Source organism: Somniosus microcephalus, chromosome 2 (genome assembly GCF_052327205.1).
Source record: "Somniosus microcephalus isolate GS21.2 chromosome 2, FLI_Smic_1.0, whole genome shotgun sequence".
NCBI lineage: Eukaryota > Metazoa > Chordata > Chondrichthyes > Squaliformes > Somniosidae > Somniosus > Somniosus microcephalus.
This window is the reverse complement of record NC_140988.1, coordinates 60905839-60930748: the sequence shown is the minus strand read 5'-3', so window position 1 is coordinate 60930748 and position 24910 is coordinate 60905839. Positions and strand designations below refer to the sequence as shown.

The following is a 24910-nucleotide window of genomic DNA, read 5'->3' as shown; positions in this document are numbered from 1 at the left end:
GGAAATAGAATAGACTAGGCTTTATTGTAAATGTGTGGAAAGGGTTCTACTTTGGCATCAGCAACCTCTGGAGGGTGAAATTCAGAATTTGGGTAAACTTCCAATTAAAAGACCAACTTCAATTTGGCAACAAATTCCCATAATCCTTGCTCCTTCTAAATCCTCGTTGGTAAAGAGTTCACTCGCATTCAGAGGGAGTAGGACATGGCAATACCCAAACAAGAGGTTAATTTGGAGATTGATTCAGGTCAGGACCTGCAGAATTATTTAAAGTTACGTCTTCAGAAATCCACAGCTGTTACAAAAGGACCTTTAAAGCAAGATGGTATCATATCAGGTGGGTGGACCATAACAGAAGATTGGGTGTGGATTTGGTGCCAAAGTGGAGGAGAGCTTAGGAGCACATAGGAAAGAACCTGCTAAAAGTTAGCACCAACTTCGTAGCTCTGAAAGTTTTTGCAAGATTACCAGTCTGGGAAAACTTCTAGTGCCGATTGGTGCTGAAAAAGAAGTAGGCTTGATTGAAACCAGCGGAGCATATAAGTTTAAGCACTTGGAACTTGGTGACAGATAGAAGGGACGTTTTTTGATACCAGTATGCATTGACTGAGTTAATCAGAAATGGAAAATTAAGGATCTGAGGGGAGTAGAGGTGGTGCTCACCACACAGGGCAGTTTATCAGAGGTGTTAATTGCTACAGAGCTTGAAGAGGCAACGTCAAACTGGATGAGGTAGCAGATGTTGATGTGGACTTGTGGCCAAAGCAGATCATTTACATACTCCATGTTTGTCACTGAGTGCTTTTTTTCAGTCTCTTTTGCATTTATCATTGCTGTTCATTTTTATAATTCTGAGAGTCAAAGAGCCCTATCGCTGTATGTATGTTGTGAAAACACGAAGAAGGGTTGATTTTCTATTAACATTGTAATCCAGAGGCTGGCAGTTGATACACAGATGTCTCTCCATATGTGGAAATGCACTTAACATAAAACGTTTGATTAGTGCTAGGGACATAGAAAAAAAGGGCAGGAAAAGACCCATCAGGACATGGTGTAACCACATTTAGAATTGACCTATCTCCCTAACCATATGATCTTCTCGGAGAGGCAAAAGAAGAGATACATAACAAATCTAAAATTTAAATATGGCTAATAAAGTCTTTTGTGGGTTAATTAACCTTTTATCTGTATGAACAACCAAGTTGCTGACAAATGTCTTGAAACACTGGAAAAAATTCAAAAATCTTGAAAGTCGCATTTCTGTCTAATACACTTCTATCATTAAGAACTTCACAAACTGGTCACCATCTTTTGGAAGCTCTAGTATTGTTTAGTGTCATGTATTTCACCATTTATTTGAAGTTGGGTGACTAGATTTGTGTCAGCCTTGGCTCAGTGGTAGCACTCTCCCATCTGAGTCAGAAGGTCTTGGGTTCAAGTCCCAAGCCAGAGACTTGAGCACAAATTCTATGCTGACACTCAAGTGCAGTACTGAGGGAGTGCTGCACTGTCTGAGGTGCCGTTTTCAGATGAAACATTAAACACGACCCTGTCCTCTCGCGTGGACATAAAAGTTCCTATGGCACTACTTTGAAGAAGAGTGGGGGTGTTCTCCCCGGTGTGCTGACCAATATTTATCCCTCAACCAACATCACTAATAAACAGATTATCTGGTCATTATCGCATTGCTCTTTGTGGGAGCTTGCCTTGCATGAAATAGCTGCTGTGTTTCCCTACATTACAAAAGTGACAACATTTCAAAAGTACTTCATTGGCTATAAATCGCTTTGGCATGTCCTGAGGTCACGAAAGGCGCTATTTAAATGCAAGTCTTTTTTGTTTTTTTAGATAAAACTTAATACTGAGAAATATAGAATATATGGATGCAAAAGCTTGGAACTTGACCAGATTTGACTACAATCAGCGAAGTGGGTCAAAGCTGGCAAAGTGATTAAAATATTTGCAAAGTAGAATGATTACTATTACAGACCACTGCTGCTTATTAAATCCGAGGAAAATATCCACTTGACCTTTTAACAGACGTTGTCTGTTGTTTGAGTACAAGCAATTAACATAATTGTGACTTCTATTGATGACGATGGATTTCCCTGATGTCTCCTACACCAGAAAGCGGTTCGAAACATGCACCCGCCCCGTGCTGTTCTAAGTCTACTCTGGCTTTTGGAAACTCACTTGTATAGTGCAGAGTGGGAAAGTCAAGTTGTTGTGCCTTATAAGATTGTTAAAAGTCTTCCCAATGATTTCCGCTTCAGTTTATGTCAGCTCTTACCTGTACTGTTTACTTTGCCTATAACTTAATTTTAACAATTAAATGAAGGATGAAAACTACCTATTCAAATGCTTGTAAAATCATATTTTATTTTGATCTTCCAGGTGATGCAAACTGCATAGACACACGAGGAGTGGAGGTTGCAATTAAGCAGCGTGTAGATGACTCACTGACTTCAAAGCTCCCAAACTTCTACATTGTCAGCAAACCACAAATAAGCCTTACAGAAGCTGCCTATCCCTCCCAGCCAAATGCTGTTCATAAAACCCTCAGTCTGAATTGGTCCCAGTCAGATGGTTTAGTGGAAGTGGTGAATGGTACGACTGGAAAGATAGCTGAAAGGTAAAATACTGTCAGCAACTACATTATTTGAGTAAACTAATTATATTTCAGTTTAGATTATCTCCTGGTGGATTTTGCACAAAGATAGCACTTCAGTCAGAATCTGAGTGCTTGCTACTTTAATTATTGTACATTGAATAGCCTAGGCTGTTCTCATTATATCGTATGTGGTGTTCTCTCTTACTGGATAGTATCTTGCATAGTTCTTTCTTTCCTATTAGTTGGCAGCACTAATTAACAACTCTGATAAGCTGCCCTGTGTGGTGAATACCACCTCTACTTCACCCCACCCTCACTATCTGTCACCCTGCTCCAGGTGTTTAAACGTGTATGCTCAGCTAATTTTTCAGCACCTATTGGCACTAGAAGTTCTCCCAGACTTTTAGTCACACCACTTAAGTAATAAAAGTCTGTTTTAATTATATTTGTAGGGAACTTAATGATAATCTTTTCCTATAGCAAAATACTGCGGATGCTGGAAATCCGAAATAACAACAGAAAACGCTGGAAAAACTCCGTTCTGTAGAAGGGTTTCAACCCGAAACGTTGACTCTATGTCTCTCTCCACGGATGTTGCCTGGCCTGCTGAGTTTTTCCAGCGTTTTCTGTTATTTCGGATAGTCTTTTCCTGTTGGAGTAGTGGTACTTGGAGGATTGTTGTAGTTATAAAATAAACATTAAAATACTATCAGTTTTATGCTGGGAGAAAAGTATGCTTCCCATAAGCATGAATTCTTCCAGATACATTTAACCTGCAGATAACAAATTGTCATCCTCACTGGGGGGGAAAATCACCTACTATTGCCCCTTTAAGATCTTTGTGTCAACCTCAAGTGATCTCCCACATTGTTGCACGACCTCAGTGTAGGCTACCCGTAGTTCTTTTTCAGCTGTTGTCAGCACCAGATTTCGGTGTTGTCTCCCACATTGGAAAAAAGTTCATATCACTATTTTCTTCTTTTCGGTTCTGTTTTACAGTACAGACTCTTCCCTTCATTCTGTTCTCGTGTTAAGGTGAATTGTTTTTTTCTCCCCAGTTTTATTATGTTTTGCAGTGTTTATTTTACACCGGGTAATCATCAATCCCTTGCCCTGTCATTTTGATTCCAGGCATTTGGTGGATTAGTGTCTAAACTTTCTGTGAGGCACATCATTTATACGCTTCTGCCAGGCATTATTGTTTTGATCTGACAGCTCAAGCTGGCAAGCACTTTAACAGGGCAGTGATGCAAACTGATCTGAGAATATAAATCTTGGGAATCTCTTTGCCTGTTTCTACACTGCTTTATTATACTGGTATTTGTGTGTGGAGTGACTGAGAAAAAATGTTATGTACTTGCTGTAAATATGGTCGTCTTTACTCTTCGAAAGTTTTCAAACCCTCCGCACCTCCTCTCCCCCCCCCCCCCCCCCCCACTCCCCCCAGCACAGAGCTCCTGCATTGCCTACTTCTCAATTCTTTATCTGACCCACGTTGCTTGAAGTTTTTTATTTGTATGTTATATCACTCTTGGCACTCGAGGTCACAATGCTGTCTTCCTTGCTCAAATTGCCAAAGGTGTAATTTAGAACACTGCACTGAGAAGCATTACCTGACCAAAGCAGAAGTACAGGGACATGTAGTTCTGAGTGGACTTCAGTTCCTATATGTATCTGGAGGCTGAATTTCTGTCACAACATGCAGAAGATCTTGCCTATAGTGGTTATTTTTGATCTTGTTCTCAGCAGTGTTGTTCAATTTTAAGGGCAAAGGTTACAGAACAAAAGCCCAGTGAGCTTACAGGTTTGAGTGAGAAATGGGGAATTTTACCCCTCCCCCCCCCCCCGAAACCTGGTGGAAATCTGCCAGTTAAATTGGAGCAAGGGACTTACCAACTCTGTTCCCGTAGTGATCCGTCGACTAATTTTAAATTGCAGGCGGCAAGGAATCCCACCTGTAGCCAATGGGGTCCTCTTTACTTATGCAGATTGGGCTCTGATGTTGTCATCAGGACCCGATCTGCTATTTTAACCTAACGGCTGAGCAGGGGAGCAGTGGTGGCTTTCCCCTTTTCCTTCCCCCCACCCCTTCCCCCAGGAAAAAAACAAGGGCCAGGACCAAAAGATACGCAGCAAGATAAGTTTCTTAATTTTTTTTTTAGTTTCTCCTTATGAGCCAGGAGGTGCCGGGCCCCATAAGGAAACCTTAAAGATTTGGGAGTTTTTTTTTTATAGAGCTCCAAACAGTGAGAAAGAGATAGATGAGGACATTTGTTGGCAAATTTCAACGGCTCGTAACAAAAATAAAGTAGTAATATTAGGAGACTTTAATTACCCTGATACAGACTGGGGAAAATATAGTGGTAGGGAAGAAGAATTATTTCTGATATGTGCACAGAACTTTCTTGATCAAAATATCTCCAATCCAACAAGGAAGGAAGCAGTTTTGGATCTGGTTCTGGGAAATGAAGTAAGGCAAGTGGAGTGTGTTACAGTAGGAGATCATCTAACTAACAGTGACCATAACAAATGAGTTTAAAGTATTTATGGAAAGAAACAAGAAAATATCGGAGGTAAAAATGTGCAACTGGGGAAGAACTAATTTCAGTGATTTAAGAAGGGACCGAGCACAGGTAGATTGGAAAAGGTGATTGCAGGGTAAAGCAGTAATGGAGGGTATTCAGGGAAGAGATAGCTCAGGTACAAACTAAGCATATTCCTTTTGAAGGGAAAAGGTAGAGCACCCAAAGCTAATGCGCCTTGGATGACAAAGGAAATAAAAGTTAAAATAAAACAGAAAGGGAGGCTTATGTCAGGCGCAAGATTCAGTTAATAACCAGGAGGATTATGGAACGTACAGGAGGGGATTGAAAAAGTTAATACGGCAGGCAGAGAGAGGTTGTGAGAAAAGATTAGCAGGCACCATTAAATTGAAACCTAAAACATTTTACAAACATATAACATGTAAACAGTTAGCTAGAGAAAAAGTTGGGCCTATTAAGGACCCAAAGAGAAATCTTCATGTAGAGGCAGAGGACATGGCTAAAGTATTAAATGAGTACTTTGCATCTGTCTTCACAAAGGAAGCGGATGATTTGAAGGTTACACTAAAAGAGGTGAGGGTAATAATGGACAGGATAGTAATAGCTAGAGAAGACGTACTAAAAAAATTAGCATTACTGAAAGTTGGGAAGCCACCTGGTCCGGATGGAATGTATCCTGGGTTGCTGAAAGAAGCAAAAGTAGAAACAGCAGAGGCATTGGTCACAATCTTTCAATCCTCATTGGATACTGGTGGGTTGCTAATGTTATACCACTATTCAAGAAAGGGGAGAGGGATAAACCCGGAAACTACAGGCCAGTCAGCCTAACATCAGTAGTGGGGAAGACAAAAGTTACTGGAAATCATTATCAGGGACAAAATGAACTTTCATTTGGAAAGGCATGGGTTAATCAGGGATTCATTAGAGGTAAATCGTGTCTGACTAACTTAATTGAATTCATTGAGATAACATAGATTGATCAAGGTACTGCAGTAGATGTATATATGGACTTTTGAAAGGCATTGGACAAAGTGCCACACAGGAGGCTTATTAAGAACAAAAGCAAAATACAGCGGATGCTGGAAATCTGAAATAAAAACAGAAAATGCTGGAAATACTCAGCAGGTCAGACAGCATCTGTAGAGAGAGAAACAGAGTTAACGTTTCAGGTCGATGACCCTTCGTCAGAACTGGAAAAAGTTGGAGATGTAACAGATTTTTAAGCAAGTGTAGGGGCGGGGAGAGTAGGAAAGAACAAAAGGGAAGGTCTGTGATAGGATGGAAGGCAGGAGAGATTAAGAGACAAAAGGAATGATGGTGCAAGGCAAAAGGAGATGGTAATGGGACAAGTTAAGAAACAAAAGATGACTAGATGAAGTATAAATAGCAATGGCAGGATGATCAACAGCTGCCATGTGAAAGAGAGAAAAAAATGATAGGGGCAGAGGTTATGATCCAGAAGGCTGTAAAGTGCCTAATCGAAAGATGGGGTGCTGTTCCTCGAGCTTACGTTGAGCTTCATTGGAACAGTGTAAGAGGCCGAGGATGGAGAGGTCAGAGCAGGAGTGGAGCGGAGAATTAAAGTGACAGGCGACCGGAAACTCGGGGTCACCCTTACGAGAAGATGGAAGCCCATGGAATTAAGGTGAAAGTGGCGGTATGGATACAAAATTGGCTCAGTGACGGGAAGCAAAGGGTGGTGGTGGATGGAGGTTTTTCAGACTGGGAGGTGGTTTGCAGTGTTTTTTTTAAATTTGTTTATGGGATGCGGGCGTCGCTGGCAAGGCCAGCATTTATAGAAACATAGAAGATAGGAGCAGGAGTAGGCCATTCGGCCCCTCGAGCCTGTTCCGCCATTTAATGAGATCATGGCTGATCATCCAAATTCAGTACCCTGCCCCTGCTTTCTCCCCATATCCCTTGATCCCTTTAGCCTTAAGAAATATATCTAACTCCTTCTTGAATATATTTAATGAATTGGCCTCAACTGCCTTCTCTGGTAGAGAATTCCACAAGTTCACCACTCTCTGGGTGAAGAAATTCCTTCTCATCTGAGTCCTAAATGGCTTACCCCTTATCCTTAGACTGTGACCCCTGGTTCTGGACTCCCCCGCCATCGGGAACATCCTGCACCTAGTCTGTCTAGTCCTGTTAGAATTTTATAAGTTTCAATGAGCTCCCCTCTCATTCTTCTAAACTCTAGCGAATATAAGCCTAATCGACCCAATCTCTCCTCATACGTCATTCCTGCCATCCCAGGTATCAGTCTGGTGAATCTTCGCTGCACTCCCTCCATGACAAGAACATCCTTCCTCGGATAAGGCGACCAAAACTGCACACAAGACTCAAGGTGTGTTCTCACCAAGGCCCTGTACAACTGCAGCAAGACATCCTTGCTCCTGTACTCTAATCCTCTCGCTGTGAAGGCCAACATACCATTTGCCGCCTTAACCGCCTGCTGCACCTGCATGCTTACCTTCAGCGACTGGTGCACAATGACACCCAGGTCTCGTTGCACTTCCCCTTTCCCAATCTATTGCCGTTAATATAATCTGTCTTCCTGTTTTTGCCACCAAAGTGGATAACCTCGCATTTATCCACATTATACTGCATCTGCCCAATCACCCAACCTGTCCAAATCATACTGGAGTCTCTCTGCATCCTCCTCACAGCACACACGCCCACCCAGCTTTGTGTCGTCTGCAAACTTGGAGATATTACATCTAGCTCCCTTGTCTAGATCATTTATATACATTGTGAATAGCTGGGGTCCTAGCACCGATCCCTGCAGCACCCCACTAGTCACTGCCTGCCACTCGGAAAAAGACCCATTTATTCCAACTCTTTGCTTCCTGTCTGCCAATCAGTTCTCTATCCAAGACAGTACCTTACCCCAGTCCCGTGTGCTTTAACTTTCCACGCTAATCTCTTATGCGGGACCTTATCGAAAGCCTGCTGAAAGTCCAAATACACCACATCCACTGGTTCTCCCTTATCTATTCTACCAGTTACATCCTCAAAAAATTCCAGTAGATTAGTCAAGCATGATTTACCTTTTGTAAATCCATGTTGACTTTGTCCGATCCTGTCACTGTTTTCCAAGTGCTCTGCTATTACATCTTTTATAATGGACTCTAGCATTTTCTCCACTACCGATATCAGACTTACCGGTCTATAATTCTCCGTTTTCTCTCTACCACCTTTTTTAAATAGTGGGGTTACATTAGCTATCCTCCAATCCATGGGAACTGTTCCAGAGTCTACAGAATTTTGGAAGATGACCAACAATGCATCTCGTATTTCTAGGGCCACTTCCTTAAGTACCCTAGGATGTAGATTATCAGGCCCTGGGGATTTATGGGCCTTCAATCCCATCAATTTCCCTAACATAATTTCCCTACAAATACTGATTTCATTCAATTCCTCCCTCTCATTAGATCCTATGTTCCCCGACATCTCTGGGAGGTTATTTGTGTCCTCCTTTGTGAAGACAGAACCAAAGTATGTATTTAATTGGTCTGCCATTTCTTTGTTCCCCATTATAAATTCCCCTGATTCTGACTGCAAGGGACCTACGCTTGACTTCACCAATCTTTTTCTCTTCACATATCTATAGAAGCTTTTACAGTCAGTTTTTATGTTCCCTGCAAGCTGATTCTCATTCTATTTTCTCCCTCTTAATTAATCCCTTAGTCCTCCTTTGCTGAATCGTAAACTGCTCCCAATCCTCAGGTCTGCTGCTTTTTCTGGCCAGTTTATATGTCCTCTCCTTGGATCTTATGCTATTCCTAATTTCCTTTGTTGGCCAAGGTTGAGTCACCTTCTTTGTTTTATTTTTATGCCAAACAGGGATGAACAAATTCTGTAGTTCATCCATGCGATCTTTAAATGTTTGCCATTGTCTATCCACCGTCAACCCTTTAAGTAATGTTGTCCATCCCTAATTGCCCTTGAGAAGGTGGTGGTGAGCCGCCTTCTTGAACCGCTGCAGTCCGTGTGGTGAAGGTAGTCCCACAGTGCTGTTAGGTAGGGAGTTCCAGGATTTTGACCCAGCGACGATGAAGGATCGGCGATATACTTCTAAGTCCAGATGGTGTGTGACTTGGAGGTGGTGGTGTTCCCATGCGCCTGCTGCCCTTGTCCTTCTAGGTGGAAGAGGTCGTGGGCTTGGGAGGTGCTGCCGAAGAAACCGTGGCAAGTTGCTGCAATGCATCTTGTAGATGGTACACTCTGCAGCCACGGTACACCGGTGGTGGAGGGTTGTGAATGTTTAAGGTGGTGGATGGGGTGCCAATCAAGCTGGCTGCTTTGTCCTGTATGGTGTCGAGCTTCTTGAGTGTTGTTGGAGCTGCACTCATCCAGGCAAGTGGAGAGTATTCCATCACACTCCTGACTGCCTTATAGATGGTAGAAAGGTTTTGGGGAGTCAGGAGGTGGGACACTTGCCGCAGAATATCCAGCCTCTGACCTGCCCTTGTTGCCACAGTATTTATGTGACTGGTCCAGTTAAGTTTCTGGTCAATGGTGACCCCCAGGATGTTGATGGTGGGGGATTCAGCGATGGTAATGTCATTGAATGTGAAGGGGCGGTGGTTAGACTCTCGTTTGTTGGAGATAGTCATTGCCTGGCCCTTCTTTGGCGCGAATGTTACCTGCCACTTATCAGCCCAAGCCTGAACGTCGTCCAGATCTTGTGTTCCCCAAAGGTCAGTTTCGGGTCCATTACTCTTGCAATTTTTATAAACAACCTAGACTTGAGTGTAGGAATTAGCATTATAAAGTTTGCAGACGATACAAAATTGGCAAAATAGTAGATTATGATGATAGTTATAGGCCTCAGGTTGACACAGACATGGTGAAATGGTCAGAACCTTGGCAGACTGAGTTCCATGCAGAGAAGTATGAAGTGATGCACTTTCGGAGGACATAGAAACATAGAAGATAGGAGCAGGAGTAGGCCATTCGGCCCTCGAGCCTGCTCCGCCATTCAATGCAATCATGGCTGATCATCCAAATTCAGTACCCGGTCCCTGCTTTCTCCCCATACCCCTTGATCCCTTTAGCCTTAAGAAATATATCCAACTCCTTCTTGAATATATTTAATGTATTGGCCTCTACTGCCTTCTGTGGTAGAGAATTCCACAGGTTCACCACTCTCTGGGTGAAGAAATTCCTCCTCATTTCTGTCCTAAATGGCTTATCCCTTATCCTTAGACTGTGACCCCTGGTTCTGGACTCCCCGCCATCGGGAACATCCTTCCTGCATCTAGTCTGTCCAGTCCTGTCAGAATTTTATTTTTGTCTGTAACAAAAAGCGGGGACTTGGGACTATGCACGACTGCAAGAGCAGTCATGCTTAGTCCCACATCCCTGCTTTTTGTCCATAACCCTGGGTTACAGCACAGGCACGACGGGCTGAATAACCTCGTTCTGTGCTGTATCTATGGTTTTTAAGTCTCCCCTGCCCTGACTTCTACCCCACTCTGACCAGATTCCTCACAAAGCCACTTACCTTCTGCCATGGACTGTCTCTGCGGGTCCCCAGCAACGGCCTCCGAGCCGCATGATTTTAGAACTCTGCTCCATTCTCTCTGAACTGAGTGCTGTATAATAGCCAGAGATTTCTAGCCACTACCTGTTGAGTCTCCCTACCAACATGCCCAGAGGGGCAGGGTGCTCACTTGTCCGCATTCCCATCTGGCAGATAAAATCGGCCTCATGAAGACAAAACTGCTCCTGACTCCTTGATTTCTTCCAAATAAAATGTCCTGAGTTCCATTTTTACAAGTGTCCTGCTTCACAACTAGGGTTGCAAAATTCCGGGAATTTTTAAAAGAGGAAACTTTCCATGGGAATTTGGGGAATTTACGGGAATTTTGAGTTTTTTTGCACACTGATGGTTTTTGTCTCTGACCCTTATATTATCTTTGTCATCAAAATAGACATACTGTTCCATATAAATAAAAACAGGCTTTCAAAACTTTATTTAGGTTATAATTTTGAACTTTATTGAACCCCCACAAAAAAGACCCATCTAAAATAAAATAAAAAGAGCGTCAGCTTATTTAGCCTGTAATTTGTCCTTATTTTGTCCCTTTGAGTCTTCTACTCATGAGTCTTCTGAGTCTTCTACTCCTCATTGCTCCTCCTGATTCTCTGGCTCTGACGTGTCCATTTCCTCCTCTGTGTCACTGTCTAGCTGTGTAGTGGACACTTCTGTATCTGGCTCAATAAGTTGTAGGTTCGCCCGGATAGCCACCAGTTTTTCCACTCTCTTGTTAGTCAGCCTGTTGCGCACCTTTGTATGCGTATTCCCAAAAAGTGACCAGTTTCGTTCAAAGGCCGCTGATGAAGGTGGGATTTGGAGTATCACCGATGCAATGGGTAACAGGGCCTCAGATGCACAAAGTCCCTTCCACCAGGTATGTGCACTGATATGCTTGCATGATTCCCATATCCTGTCCCCATTCCAAAGACCTTGCTTGGTAGAGAACTTTGCCAGACTTCCCAGAACTTTGCCCACGTCCAGATCGAGGTGGCGTGTGAGGGTAGAAATCACACTAAGCGCTGTTGATCTGTTCTCCAGAAAGTATTGGTCTCCCAACCTGCTTTGGGTCCAGCATGTATGCTGCAGCATGAATCGGCTTGACACAAAATCCTTGACGCGTCTGTATGAATTGAACAATTGCCTTCTCCTCTGCTTTGAGCAGCAGGGATGTGGGTAGGGCAATTCTGATTTGTTCTTTTAAATCAGCAAAAAGCCTGAGAACATCTGACAAGACAGTGTCATCTCCTTCAATCTGAGCAATTGCAGATGCTACTGGTGAGAGTAGTTTAAGGCTGCTAACCACTCTCTCCCAAAACACATCATCCAGCAGTATTTTCTTGATGGTGGCTTCCATATCCCCAGACTGGGATATTGCCATTTCTTGCAGCGACTTCTTACCCTCCAGAAGGCTGTTGTACATTATGACAATGCCACCCCATCTAGTGTTGCTGGGCAGCTTCAGTGTGGTGTTCTTGTTCTTTGTCGTTTGCTTGGAGTTGTAGGTTGCTGCAACTACCTGTTTTCCCCTGACATACTTAACTACTTGCTTGGCTCTCTTGTACAGTGTTTCCATGGTTCTCAAACCCATGATGTCCTTGAGGAGCAGGTTGAGCCCATGAGCTGCACACCCAATAGACATAATATGAGGATAGGCCTCCTCCACTTGAGCCCAAGCAGCCTTCATATTCGCAGCATTGTCAGTAACTACTGCAAAGACCTTTTGTGATCCAAGATCGTTGATGACTGCTTTCAGCTCATCAGCAATGTATGTGCCTGTGTGTCTGTTGTCCTTCGTGTCTGTGCTCTTGAAGAACACTGGAAGAGGAGTGCAGACAATGTAGTTTATGATGCCCTCCCCTCATACATTTGATCACCCATCTGAGATAACTGCATCACAGTCTGCCATCTCTATCGTTTCCTTGGACTCTGTTATACTCAGCCTCCAGCAAATAAGTAGACAAAGCATGCCTGGTGGGAGGACAGTATGCAGGGCGAATAACATTGAAAAATCTCTTCCAGTACACATTGGCTGTGAGCATGAGGGGTGAGCCCATCGCATATACAGCTCGAGCAAGGCACTCATCTGCATTCTCTTGGTTATGGTTATCCATTGTATCAAAGAACCTTCCAAGTGGGCCAGGAGTTGCTGATGATAAGGAGCCTGATGCTGATTCTTCTTGAATGGAAGCAGAGGAACTCTGGGCTGAGCTTTAAGTGAAGTTGTTGCATTTGGATAAATGTTGCTGCATCTTTGTGGCATTCTTTACATATGGCTTTGTACAGTGTTTGCACATGTACACCATCTTTCCATCTTTAATGCCTGGGGTAAAATGCTTCCACACATCCAACGGTAAACGTGGCATTGTTCTATGCAGAGAAATAAAGGGCATTCGTATCTGTCGAACTGCAGTCGATTAGCACGATTGCAACAGGGTGAGTAAATTTTTCGTGATGCTCCATGTGATGGAAAAATGACCTGTGCATGCACGACGCTACATCACCAATAGAGGGAGCTAATCGCTCATCCACTCATCCAGCCAATCAGGACACATTTGTTCACAGTCACACACAAAACTTGTAATTATTAAAACAAGCCAAGTAAGAAGATAAACATATATTGATTAAGAAATTCCTTAATAATTAAGATTCCATCTTTGTTAGTAATTTTAAGAGAGAACCTGTGGAAAAAAAAATGAAAGAAATACCAAAAAAAAAACAATATTATGCTAGCATGTGCTTTTTTGGGCAAAATTCCCAAGCTAAACGTCCTGTGGAAAATTTCCGGAAATTTACCGGAAACTTTCCACCCCTTCGCAACCCTATTCACAACTATCTAAATTTCATTATTTGTATATAACTACTGAGTTTTTATTCATCTTTTTTATCCTCATTTTTACCCCATAGGAAATCTCTGGTTATCCACTTCACACCATTCATTTCAGGGGAATGGGGTTGATTTCTAAACAATTACTTCAAATACTGCTAACAAATTAAAACTTGAAAAATAACCTAAATACATTGCATTGTGCTGATTTTTAAAAAATATACTACAGGAAACTCTATATTATCCGGCACCAATAGGACCGACCTGGTGCCGGTTTATCAAAAAGTCTGGATTACAGAGAGGTATAGTTTAAAAGGTACGAGAGCTCCGTACACAGCAACAAATCTTGGCTTCCCTGTTGCTTAGCAACATGTGCAGGAACTCCGGCCACAGACCAAGCATCCCTGTTGCTTAGTGCACGAACCCCAGTTACACAGCCACAGATCCAGGAACTGCCACTAATATGAAGTATACCTACTCCTGAATTTTGCCGGTTAAGAGATTTCCGGTTATTTAGGTGCCGGTTAAAAGAGAGTTTCCTGCGTGTGATGGATTAATGGCTGTACTTAAAGGTAAGTAAAATTATTGGAGTACATTATGTTCAAAGTACTGCCCCATTTAACAGAAAAAAATACAAAATTTTGTTTGGTATTTAAGCATCAATTTTCTCAGGTGCAGGAAGACACAATTTCAAATTCTCAACCAGTAATGTCAATGACGCCAGATCAGACCAGTTCTCTCAGTAGTCCAAAGTTGTGGCCTGCATTATTTCCAGTGGAGCCATGGGCTACTCTACTTCAGAGATGCCGTAGGGCAACCTGGCAGGGAATGAGCCCTAATTTTGTTAGAACAACAAATTGTATTTATATAGCACCTTTAACATAGTAAAACATCCCAAGGCGCTTCACAGGAGTATTAGAAGACAAAAAATTTGACACCGAACCACATAAGGTGAAATTAGGGCAGATGGCCAAAAGCTTGGTCAATGAGGTAGGTTTTAAGAAGCATCTTAAAGGAGGAAAGAGAGGTGGAGAGGTTTAGGCAGGGAATTCCAGAGCTTAGGGCCTAGGCAACAGAAGGCACAGCCACCAATGGTTGAGCGATTACAATTAGGGGTGCTCAAGAGGGCAGAATTCGAGGGGCACAGATATCTTGGGGGGAGGGGGGGTGGTGGTTGTGAGGCTGGAGATTACTGAGATAGAGAGGGGCGAGGGCATTGAAAACAAGGATGAGAATTTTGAAATTGAGACGTTGATTAATTGGGAGCCAATGAGCACAAGGGTGATGGGTGAACGGGACTTGGTGCAAGTTAGGACAAGGGCAGCTGAGTTTTGGATGACCTCGACACGGGTTTTGGATGATCTCAAGTTTACGTAGGTTAGAACATTGGAGGCCAGCCAGGAGTGCGATGGAATAGTCAAGTCTAGAGGTAACAAAGGCATGGATGAGGGTTTCAGCAGCAGATGAGCTGAGGTAAGGGCAGAGACGGATGATGTTACGGAGGTGGAAATAGGCGATCTTAGTTATGGCGTGGATATGTGGTCGGAAGCTCATTTCAGGGTCAAATATGACATCAAGGTTGTGAGCAGTGTGGTTCAGCCTCAGACAAATGTTAGGGAGAGGAATGGAGTCAATGGCTAGGGAACGGAGTTTGTGGCGGGGACCAAAAACAATGGCTTCGGTCTTCCAATATTTACTTAGTTATGAGAAAAACACTACTGTGCTTAAAAAGATTTTGGGTTTTTTGTAAACAGACAGGGCTAGAAATTCATCTACTTACCGCCACTCTGAAACGCCATGAAATGGCGAAAAAATGGCAGCAGCCTGCGACAACCGGCATTTTCCTTCCTCCCTTTGTGCTGCCGGTAACTGGCAGTGTCCTGGGAACAAAATTTGCGGCATGGTGATGTTAATCGACGTGCAACGCCGACTTAATGTCACCACTCTGAACTTAGACCCTGGATGTCAACACCTATTAAAGGGGTACACACATCTTTCAGGTAAGTTTGGATTTAAGCTTTTGGACTGGGTTTTCTTTTGATTTTATTGAAGTAGTGACTTGCTGCAATAGATTTAAAAAGTTTATTAATTTTGTTAGGGAGTGCTGCTGGACACTTTCAAGGCCTTGGATGGTAAAGGAAGGCCTCAGAAAACAAAATGTTACAAATACTCAGCAGGTCAGGTGACATCTGTGGAGAGAGAAACAGAATTCACGTCTCAAGTCGAGATGCTGCCTGACCAGCTGAGTTTTTACAGCATTTTATGCTGTCATTTCCAATTTACAGCATTCGCTTAGAGTAAAGAGGAAGACACAGAAGAGGAAGAAGCCGAAGGAAGGATGCAACCCAGACAGCCTGTTTCTGGCTGGATATCTGGGATGGAGTCAAATGCCTGCTGTCCCAGTGACCACAATCCCAATTCCCCTTTCAACATTTGTCCCACACCTTACCTTCCCTCTGTTACTGACCATCACAGTGTCCTCTTGGCCACAATGTTGAAATAAAAGCCACCACAAAACAGACTTTCCAATCCAACTTTATCCATCTATCCATCCAATATGACAACAAGAAATCAACTCATCACCCTTGTGCATTCCCTTAGTTGACTGCCTTATGTGTGCCTTTGCCTATCCTACTGATGTCACGTAGTACTACCCCAGTGGCTGCAGCATGGCTGGTGGAAGGCTGCTGACTCTCAGTGGGAGACACTGCACATGGCCTTGCTAGTCAACCTTGAGGAGCTGGTGGCTGGGAGTGTGAAATCAAGTGACCGTGTTGTTTCTCCTCCTCCTCCTCCTCCTCTCCCTCTTCTTGGTCAACCACTGGCTGGGCAGTCTGCATTTCTTGGGTTTGTGAAATGAGGAAGGCACAGGGGTGGAGTTTGGTGAGGGGAGGGCAGGAAAGCAAGAGGTGCATGCCAGAAGGAGGATAATGTACGAGGATACCAGCATTTTTATCCTTTCAGCCCCTCCGCTGGCCAAGGGCTCAAGAATGGCCTGCACCATCTCCTCCAAGGAGGTGCGATGAGGCTGGGAATGGGAGGTGTGCCTCGTGATTGGTGCAGATTGTTGGTAAATGAATGATTGGGGTGGGGGTCGTGCATTGAGCAGTGTGTGAGGCTAGTGGTGCAGTTGGTGGGAGACGGCTTTTGAAGATGCATTCACTGACCTTAACCAGTGGTCTGAGGTCATGAAGCTTCTTTGGGCACTGGAGCCAGGTGGTGGGGGCGACACTGCTGTCAGTGACGGCCTCGATAATGTAGTCCCACATCCTTTCTTGAGGGCCTCATGGCCCCTGTGGGTAGAGGACCTGTCTTGCAGTGTTGATTCCCTGCACAAAGCTGGAGTGCTGCGTGCGAGACCCCTTCCCTGGCTTGCTGAGCCATTTGTGTTGGTGCTGAAGCACTTTTCTCATTTTTTGTGGTTCGGAAGGGAATTCAGCTTCAAGAAATGAATAATCGCATTTTGGACTTTTTAATGTTAAATTGTTTTTTGAAAGGCAGTAAGGGTTGAAAACTCAATTTTTCCCTGCATTTTAATTTTTATTAGTTCTGAGTGCATTGCCCTTTTAATTGCCCACAATTCCTTGCGGGCTCCACAGCTTCACTCCCAGAGGCTGTGCGAAGTTCGAACGCCACTTCAGGACAGGAACTTCACTTCGGCAGTCTCCACTAACGCCACCAGGAGGTCGTTGCATGGAAGGTTAGCGCTGTGCCGCCAATCTCCAGCCCCCCCCCCCCCCCCCCCCAGGCGAATTTATTTTCCTTAGCGTTGTGGGTATTTTCAGTGGCCATTAACTCACGTGGAGAACACGGATTTCTAGGCCACAGTTTTCTGAGCAGCATCAGTGCTTTCCTGTTAGGCTGGTCTTCCCGGTTGCTCTCAGTAAATTGGAGAATATGTTGTATTGTAAGGATAGGAGTGTTATACTATGTACTACACAATGTCTCATTCTACTGCTAAGGTGAATCTCTCATCCTAGCCTGTCCCTTAGGCCTCGAGGTCTAATCACTGAAATCGATTGACAGCTAATTGCTGTGAAACATCCTGTTGGTTAATTAGAAGGCATTTTCTATTGCTAGGAAAGTTTGACACACAAATTTGTATATGTTTCATAAACTGTTACACCTGAAGTGTAATGGAAGCCTCCAGGAATGTTTTTATATTTTTACTAGCAAATGTCTACTGTTGTTGCTCATGGTAAGTTGGGAATGGAATGCTGTTTATTAGAACAGGAATATTACACCAGTAAAACACGATTATTTTTCTGCTAAGCAGTGGGAATGTTCCTTTGTAAGGCTACAAATTCTAATTGCTGTTGATTTAAAAACTGCATTTTGGTTACAGTGGCCCTGATATTGCTGCAAAAATAATGGTGAATTAACGGTGCCCGCCATTATTAGTTCACAAAAGATCCACCAATTTGTGGCGAGGAAGAAATACGGCATGAGTTCCAATTCTCCACAAATTGCTGGATGATTTGTGCCGTTCTGCAGTTGGACGATTTGTGCCGCTCTGTCATTGGGCCTTGGCAAAACCAAAAAAATTCAACCGCGCCTTGAGCTTCGCCATTGAATTTAATTGCATGTCCAGAAATTGCTGGATTTGTGCCGTAAATGCAAATTAATCTCGCCGCTGCCATTTAGGGTTGGTAATTCATGTCATAAGGACCCTGTTAATGGCCTAATTTATGGTCCTGACATGAAACAACCTTGGAGGCCATGAAAGGGAACAAATGAAGCTGTGGAGTCTCACTCCAGCAGGTAATGAATTGTTCCAAGAGGTTTTTAAAATGCTTGTTGCCCGTATTTTTGTGCCAGTCCTGCCATTCACACTCCTGTTTGTGTCGGAAGACAATCATTTTTTACGCACTACTCTGCCATTCACTCATTATTAACTTGTCACAGACTAATACAATAATTCCCAAACACACCTGTGTTGCAATATCCTCTTCTTTTTCTTACTTTTCCTTTCAGTCTCTTTTTCTCTCTTAATCCACTGTTTCCCTCTATTTGACTCTAATTTACCTTATTTTCTTCTCCGCCATTTGCTCTGTTTCTCTATCCTTTTGTTCCATTGGTTAAGGAGCTGGACCATTGGGCACGATGTTTATGAGGTCCCAGATGCGCCATAATGTGTATTTCCAGCAATTTGTGGTGCAAATATGTGCATTCTGAAGGGTAAGGTTAAAAGTCCAGTTCACATTACTCGCCGCGAGATGCGCCATTCCAGCAATTTGGGTCATTATTTGAAGATTTGCACAGAGCTGAACTTGTACTAATATGATTAACTTAATTTTATCAACTGAAGCAAACCCGTTTTGAATATTAAACTTAGAAGCAGTGCTAATTAGTTGATTTAGCCATATTTATTGTCCTTTTGAAAAGGTGGAATTTATTGTGTTTTTAAGCTCACCATTTAAAAGTGGTACCTCCATGACCAGTCGCTTATGCAAAGCAGCCATGCTGAGTCGCTTCTATCTTGTTGCTAAAGAAGCAAATAGAGAAGATTTGTCTGCAATTCCGACATATCATGCAGCAAAGGTAAAGTTACCTTCTGGTTAAGGAAACATCTCACAGTCAAATTTAGACTAACTATAATTTTGGCTCAGAAAATGTCATATTAGATTGCTACACCTAACAACATTTCCAGCATTAGTTATGTAATGACAAGTTCAGGCCAAACTTGCTTTGGTAGAAATCAAACACTTTTTGCAACAATGTGTACATAATACATGTTAAAGATGAAATGGCTATCTAATTTAACTGAATGTAAGGAGTTACTGAGACTAGCTCTAAAATTTGTATCTATAGTGATACAAGGTAATGGTGAGCCTATTTTTCCATTGGCAGCAGGGGATGAAGACAACCCCCATACACAAGTTCCCCATGGAAAGTGCTTAAGGTTAGATCTTTTTAAAAGGATTTTATTGAATTCAGCAAAATTCACATGTTTTCTTCAGCTGTGGCATGTTAACAGTTACATTACATGGTACGTAAAGATATGCAGTGAAGATCTTGCAAAGTTCTCCACATTTCATTAACACTTAATATTAACAGTTGAAAGGATTAAAATCTGTTTTGATAGTGGAAGCCATGGATTGGGTGAGTCAAGGGACCCACTAGACAGAGGGTGAAAGTAGTGTTTGGACAGTACATAAACTCTACTGGTGTTGAACTGGCAGTGGAAAGCAAGAACTGGGCAAGTCTATGGGGGTCCTTCTTCTGTTGGGAGCAGATAACTTAAGCATTGGTTTGGTTTAGGGACTGTTTTGGCCTATTGTGGTCTCAGTGGCCTCTACGATCTTTGTCAATGAAGGATGAAGTGCATGACTATAACGTGTGCAGTCGAGTGCTTATTTAGTTGCAATCCCATCCATAGGATGGAATTTGTGAAGTGTGCGTGAGGTGAAATATATGCCGTTGAGGATTCTGAACTGATCCCCTCACAATGTACTGCAGTTAACGGTCCATCCCTTCCACAGTAGTGCGTGGCTCAAGTCTTGTTTTCAATAGTTATACAGGTTCTCTATGTTCTTTTGTCATGGAGAATAGCAAGTAGTGGATGTGCTGCTAAACGCCGCCATGAGGACAGTATCAGGGATGCTCAAGTCCACTCCAACTGAGTGGCTCCCGGTGCTGTACCACATTGCCCCACCTGCCATTCGCCGTGACGCCACTGTGCTCCGTGAGATGGAAAAAATCATGAGTAACATCGACCTTCTTGTTCACGAAGACTTAAAAAACCCACCACGAAAGCGCTTAAAATCGCTGGCCATTCTGGGATACAGCAGCCAATATTCATGCAACTGGTATCGACCTGCTATCCAGATGGATGGAATCATGGGACGCATGCAACATAAAGAACCAACACCTCATCACTGACCCAACAGCAGAGGTCCCTGACTTCGTCCTCCCTCGAAGACAGTGGACAGCGCTCAACCGAATCCACATAGGGCACGGACGATGCCGCCACCTGCTCCACAAGTGGAAGATGAGGGACGACCCGAAGAGTGACTGTGACCATGCATCCCAGACCATGGAACACATCACATCAACCTGCCCACTAAGATCTGTTGCGGGAGGTACCTCATTTCTCCACTCGGCATTTCAGGAGGCCATCAAATGGATAGCCAAACTAGACATCCCATTATAAGCTTTTCCCCATCATGTGAAACAACAAGAAGTAGTAGGGGCCAAACACATGGGCTTGGAGGTTTTTTTTTATTATGGAGGGATAGTTCTATTGGTGTCAGTTTGTGCCCTATTTTAAATGGTGTTGAAAGTAGTGTCAAATCTGTTGGAATTCCCACCCTTGATAAATGGCTGGAGTCTCATTCTCATCAAAGCTGAAGGTGCTGATTGACTTGCTGCACATTTTTAGCACTTTCTGTTGTTACTCCAGATTTCCAGCATTCATGTTCGTCTTTTCATCTTTCATTTTTCATTTCCTTCCAGATGATGGCAAAATCATATCAAGAAGCAAAAGGTTTGCTGAAATTATCGCTGGTGCATCATGGTTTTGGTACCTGGTTGGTCAAGAATCCAAATGCAGAAGTGTTCCATATGCAATGAGGAGAAATGCTGAGGGAAAATCTTGATTGTAAACTCATTAATGCACAGTTCATTTCTTTCATCATCAGAAGGCTGCTGTATACTGTCGTTCTAGTTGAGATTCCAACAGGTTTTTTGCTGGAATAATGGGCAAAGAGCAAATGAAAGTTTAGGATGTCACTTGTGTTTTAATTCACTCTAGAGTATCTATTCCATCATAGAACTATTTGTACCTAAATAATTCCCTTTGGATTCAAAAACATTCTTGAAAAGCAGGCCCCTATTGAGAGTTAGTGCTCACTGGCCAGGTATGCAAAAGCAGTCTGAGGTTGAACAAGAACAGTTTTTGTTACTAATGTTTGGTGTAAAAGTACCATGGCAGAAAAATAACATGGTAGATAACATTGGCCAAAATTCTAACTATTATTTGATTGTGAAATAGACTATTCTTATACAACATCCTATTTGGTTCATTGGTGCAGTATTGGAGTAGTTACTAAGAGTAATACACAGTTCATTAACCGACAACTGAAACTTCTAAATATTTGCTTGCCCTGCCTACACTAAAACAATTGCACTGTTTGCACCAAAGACACAATTCTGCACTTGAAAATGAGTGTGGCTGAAAATATATATGTGGTTTGAAATAGGAGATTTGATTCTTATGTCATAGAGTTAGATGTGTAGCTTATTTTTCCACGATGTAGCAAGTAGAGGAGTACTGCACAACTATTTTGACCGCAAACAAGAATGTAGCCGCCTTCAAAAGTAAACACGATTAGATTTATTCAAGTGACTGAGTACACCAGAAACTTGATGGCTTATTAACCAAGCTTCTACTGTGGGGAAGTGCCTAGCTTCCACTGGATACCTCCCATGATGGTACATTCAAGATGAGAAACTCATAGAATAGAGTATAGCAAGTACTCATGTAAGTCCTACCAATATATTCAATTTAGTAGAGTAGCAGAACAGCCTTTCACTTTATTTCTTCCCTTTGTCAATGTATCTTATCTGTACCCCCAGCCCTTATAGGGAGATAATGGTTCCAGAAATGATCGTATGAGAATGCTAATTCATGATGTGTTAGGCTGTTGAAACTGCTGTAGCCAACATATATTATTGAGATGCCTTCAGGAATATAGAAGGCCAATCAAACTAGTTGATGTGGTCTCTTGCATCAGTCCAAAAAGTCTGATGGGACAGATTTAGCCCACTACCATATGTTGTGCACCATTGAAGTATAATGTTCAGAATATAATCAGTTATAACCATAGAATATTCAGACCTCTATTTTTGTTAGCTTCCATGTAATGTTGTACTGAAAGCAAGGCTCACAAAAATCATATTTGTGACCTTAATACCAGTAACTGTAAAGTCCTTATGATATGGGTGTACTGAAATGTGAGTCTTTGCGCCCTCAAATTGAGCACAGAGTCATCTTATCTTATCCCTCCGCAGGCCGCATTTCTCTGCATTTGAGAGGCCAGGCAGCTTTGCATCCAAGCCATTGCCAGTATTGCTCTTGGCTGTCAAAGTGCAGGTCAGCCTAGTAGTAATGCTCCTAATTTTCCTCCCTCAAAAGAAACACCCAGCTTCCACCCTATCTGCCCTCCTGACAGGTAATCAACTACACTTTGCACGAGAAATTAATTTGATTGCCTGCCAGGAAGGTAGAGTATTATTAAAATGTTTCTGGTACAAAATGTAGAAAAATAATTTGAGCACATACTCCATTGAGTTCCTGATCTCCGCTGTGGTTCACTGAAGCAAAGGGTGGAAACTGCTCCACTGCAGTTTGTTAGATCTAGGAGGGTGGGAAATCGGCCAGTACCCACACTGAGCCAGCTGACAGTGGACAGGGTGGTTGGGGGGGCAGGGCGCCAGAGGGTGGGGGGCTGGGTAGGGGAGGCAGTCTTGTGCATGCTCCACGCATTTGTATCTGAAAAATGCAATCTGGGTTTTAAGCAGCCTTCCGTCTGATTCAGGTGGGTGAACTGCTCGCCAGTTTACAGGTTGGCCTAAAAATTGCATCAGCCAGGCCTTGGGCAGTAGTGAGCTGACCAAGGTGTCCCCCGATTTTCAGTTGTCAGCTACCCGTTTTTCAGGTGAGAAACCGGCAGACAGCAGTTGAAAATCACCCGGTTGTTTCACTGCCGGTCAGGGTAGGGAAAGTCAGAAGGAGCCTCATTTCTTGGCCGCCCAGAGCGATACTGGCATTGGCTTCAGACAAAAACCGCCTGTTATGGTCCCATAAACAGCCCACAGAAGGATTTCTAAGAGAGAAGGGTGAACAATCGATCCTTGCCTTTGATTGGTAGAGAACCTAGCCCCAGAAAGAGAAAACAAGATATTTGAAATTTGAGGGAGAGGTCACTCAAAATCCAGCATTCTCATATCATCCCATTATTACTTTCAAGCTTCATAGAGCTATGAAAATAAGCACAGCAGGATTGCAAAAGTGTAATAAATCCTGATTTGCAAGATAGTTGATTGTACAAGAAAAAAATTGAATTGCAAACTGAAACGTAGTTATACTTAAACCTTTAATGCTCTGTGGATAAATTATCTTGTCTCGCCCAATTTTGATACAATTGCTGCTTGCAGTGTAGCTCATCCAGTGCTTGCGCTTGTGTTTGATGCTGAAATATCAAGGCTTGACCTGATTATTATCTGTGGTGCGACTGTGTCTATCTTCATATCTTAGATGATAGCCAGAAGCCAATTTTATTTTTCTTCATGTAAGATCCCATTTCCCAAGAAACCTGCCTCTCTCCAAACCTGTTTTCTCCTTCCTGGGTTTCTGCCCATTTTGCAAGTGGGAGCAATTTCCAAAAAGTAGTAGTATTGACTGAAAACTGATCAGAAAGGTTTTTTTTAAGCAAATTGGAAGTCCAAAGTGTAAAGACATGGTCACATCTATTACACAAGCAGGTCTATCCTTGATATACTGTATAAAAATGCATCCAATCAGGCAGAGTTGCTACTGGGTCAGTAAACTCCGCAGCGGCTTGCAGAGCCCAGTTGTGTTTGGATGACTAAATGGTCACACCAAGTGAGAGTTAAAATAATAAATATTGAAGAGAACTAGAATGGGGAAGCGACGTGGGGGGAGATGTGGTAAACAAATTAAAAGTGTTTAAATCTTTATTTTCATTTAATATTTGTTTTGCTTGAATTACTGTTACGGTAACAAAGGTATTCATTACTGTAAGGCTATGGTTTGCTTTAGTCACAGGCACAGTGTGAATTTACTCAATGTGCTGACAGTCTATGAGGAACATGCAGTAGCTGAACGTTAGATTCACAAATACAATTTTTGTGAGCCTTTAAGATGTGCAAACAGTTCTTATGTAAGTTTATTATTAGATTTGCAATGACTGTCCAAAATAATTATGCCCTCTTATTGTCCTACCTCAGAGGGAGGGGGGATGGTATAGTAATTGGAGGAGTTTGTTTTTCTATTCTAGTAATTAGTTAGTGTTTACTTTATTAAGGCTAAATAAAATAGTTTCACAAATAAACAGTTGGCAACATTCCATTCTATAAGCTTATGCCTTGATTTTTTTCGCAGCATTTAAGAATTAGTCCCTATTGTAAATTAACCTATATACGTCAATGCAATCTAAACTTCAGCCTCTGTTGTGGCAGGGCTCCTAATTGATGTCGGTGTGCAAGACTGACACCAGACATTCTTAAAACTGACCACCAGGAGGTGCATAAAGACCAGGTTGACTTATGCGTACTAAATTTGTGTGAATACATTTTATTTCCGACAGGATGCACAAAGAATGATAGTGAAGATTTTTAGAGTGATATATAAATTATATATT

The 24910-nt window shown here is 42.7% G+C and overlaps 1 protein-coding gene and 1 long non-coding RNA gene across 3 annotated transcripts in view; one reads left to right on the top strand and one right to left on the bottom strand.

Moving 5' to 3' along the window:
- The window catches only part of adad1 (adenosine deaminase domain containing 1 (testis-specific)), a 165064-nt gene extending 143966 nt beyond the window's left edge, over positions 1-21098 (top strand). Inside the window, exons 9-11 of the mRNA XM_086009729.1 lie at positions 2395-2632; positions 18935-19067; positions 20982-21098. Of these exons, the coding sequence (XP_085865855.1) occupies positions 2395-2632; positions 18935-19067; positions 20982-21098 (488 nt within the window). The remainder of the gene's footprint in view (positions 1-2394; positions 2633-18934; positions 19068-20981) is intronic.
- Positions 1-24910, bottom strand: part of LOC147122719 (uncharacterized) — a 118302-nt gene that overhangs the window by 52501 nt on the left and 40891 nt on the right. The window contains exon 4 of one of the 2 annotated variants that reach the window (XR_015081468.1): positions 20734-21215. The exons of the other annotated variant lie outside the window; for it this stretch is intronic. This is a non-coding gene — a long non-coding RNA (uncharacterized LOC147122719). Of the gene's footprint in view, positions 1-20733; positions 21216-24910 lie in introns of those variants that run through there. 2 annotated transcript variants of the gene reach the window in all.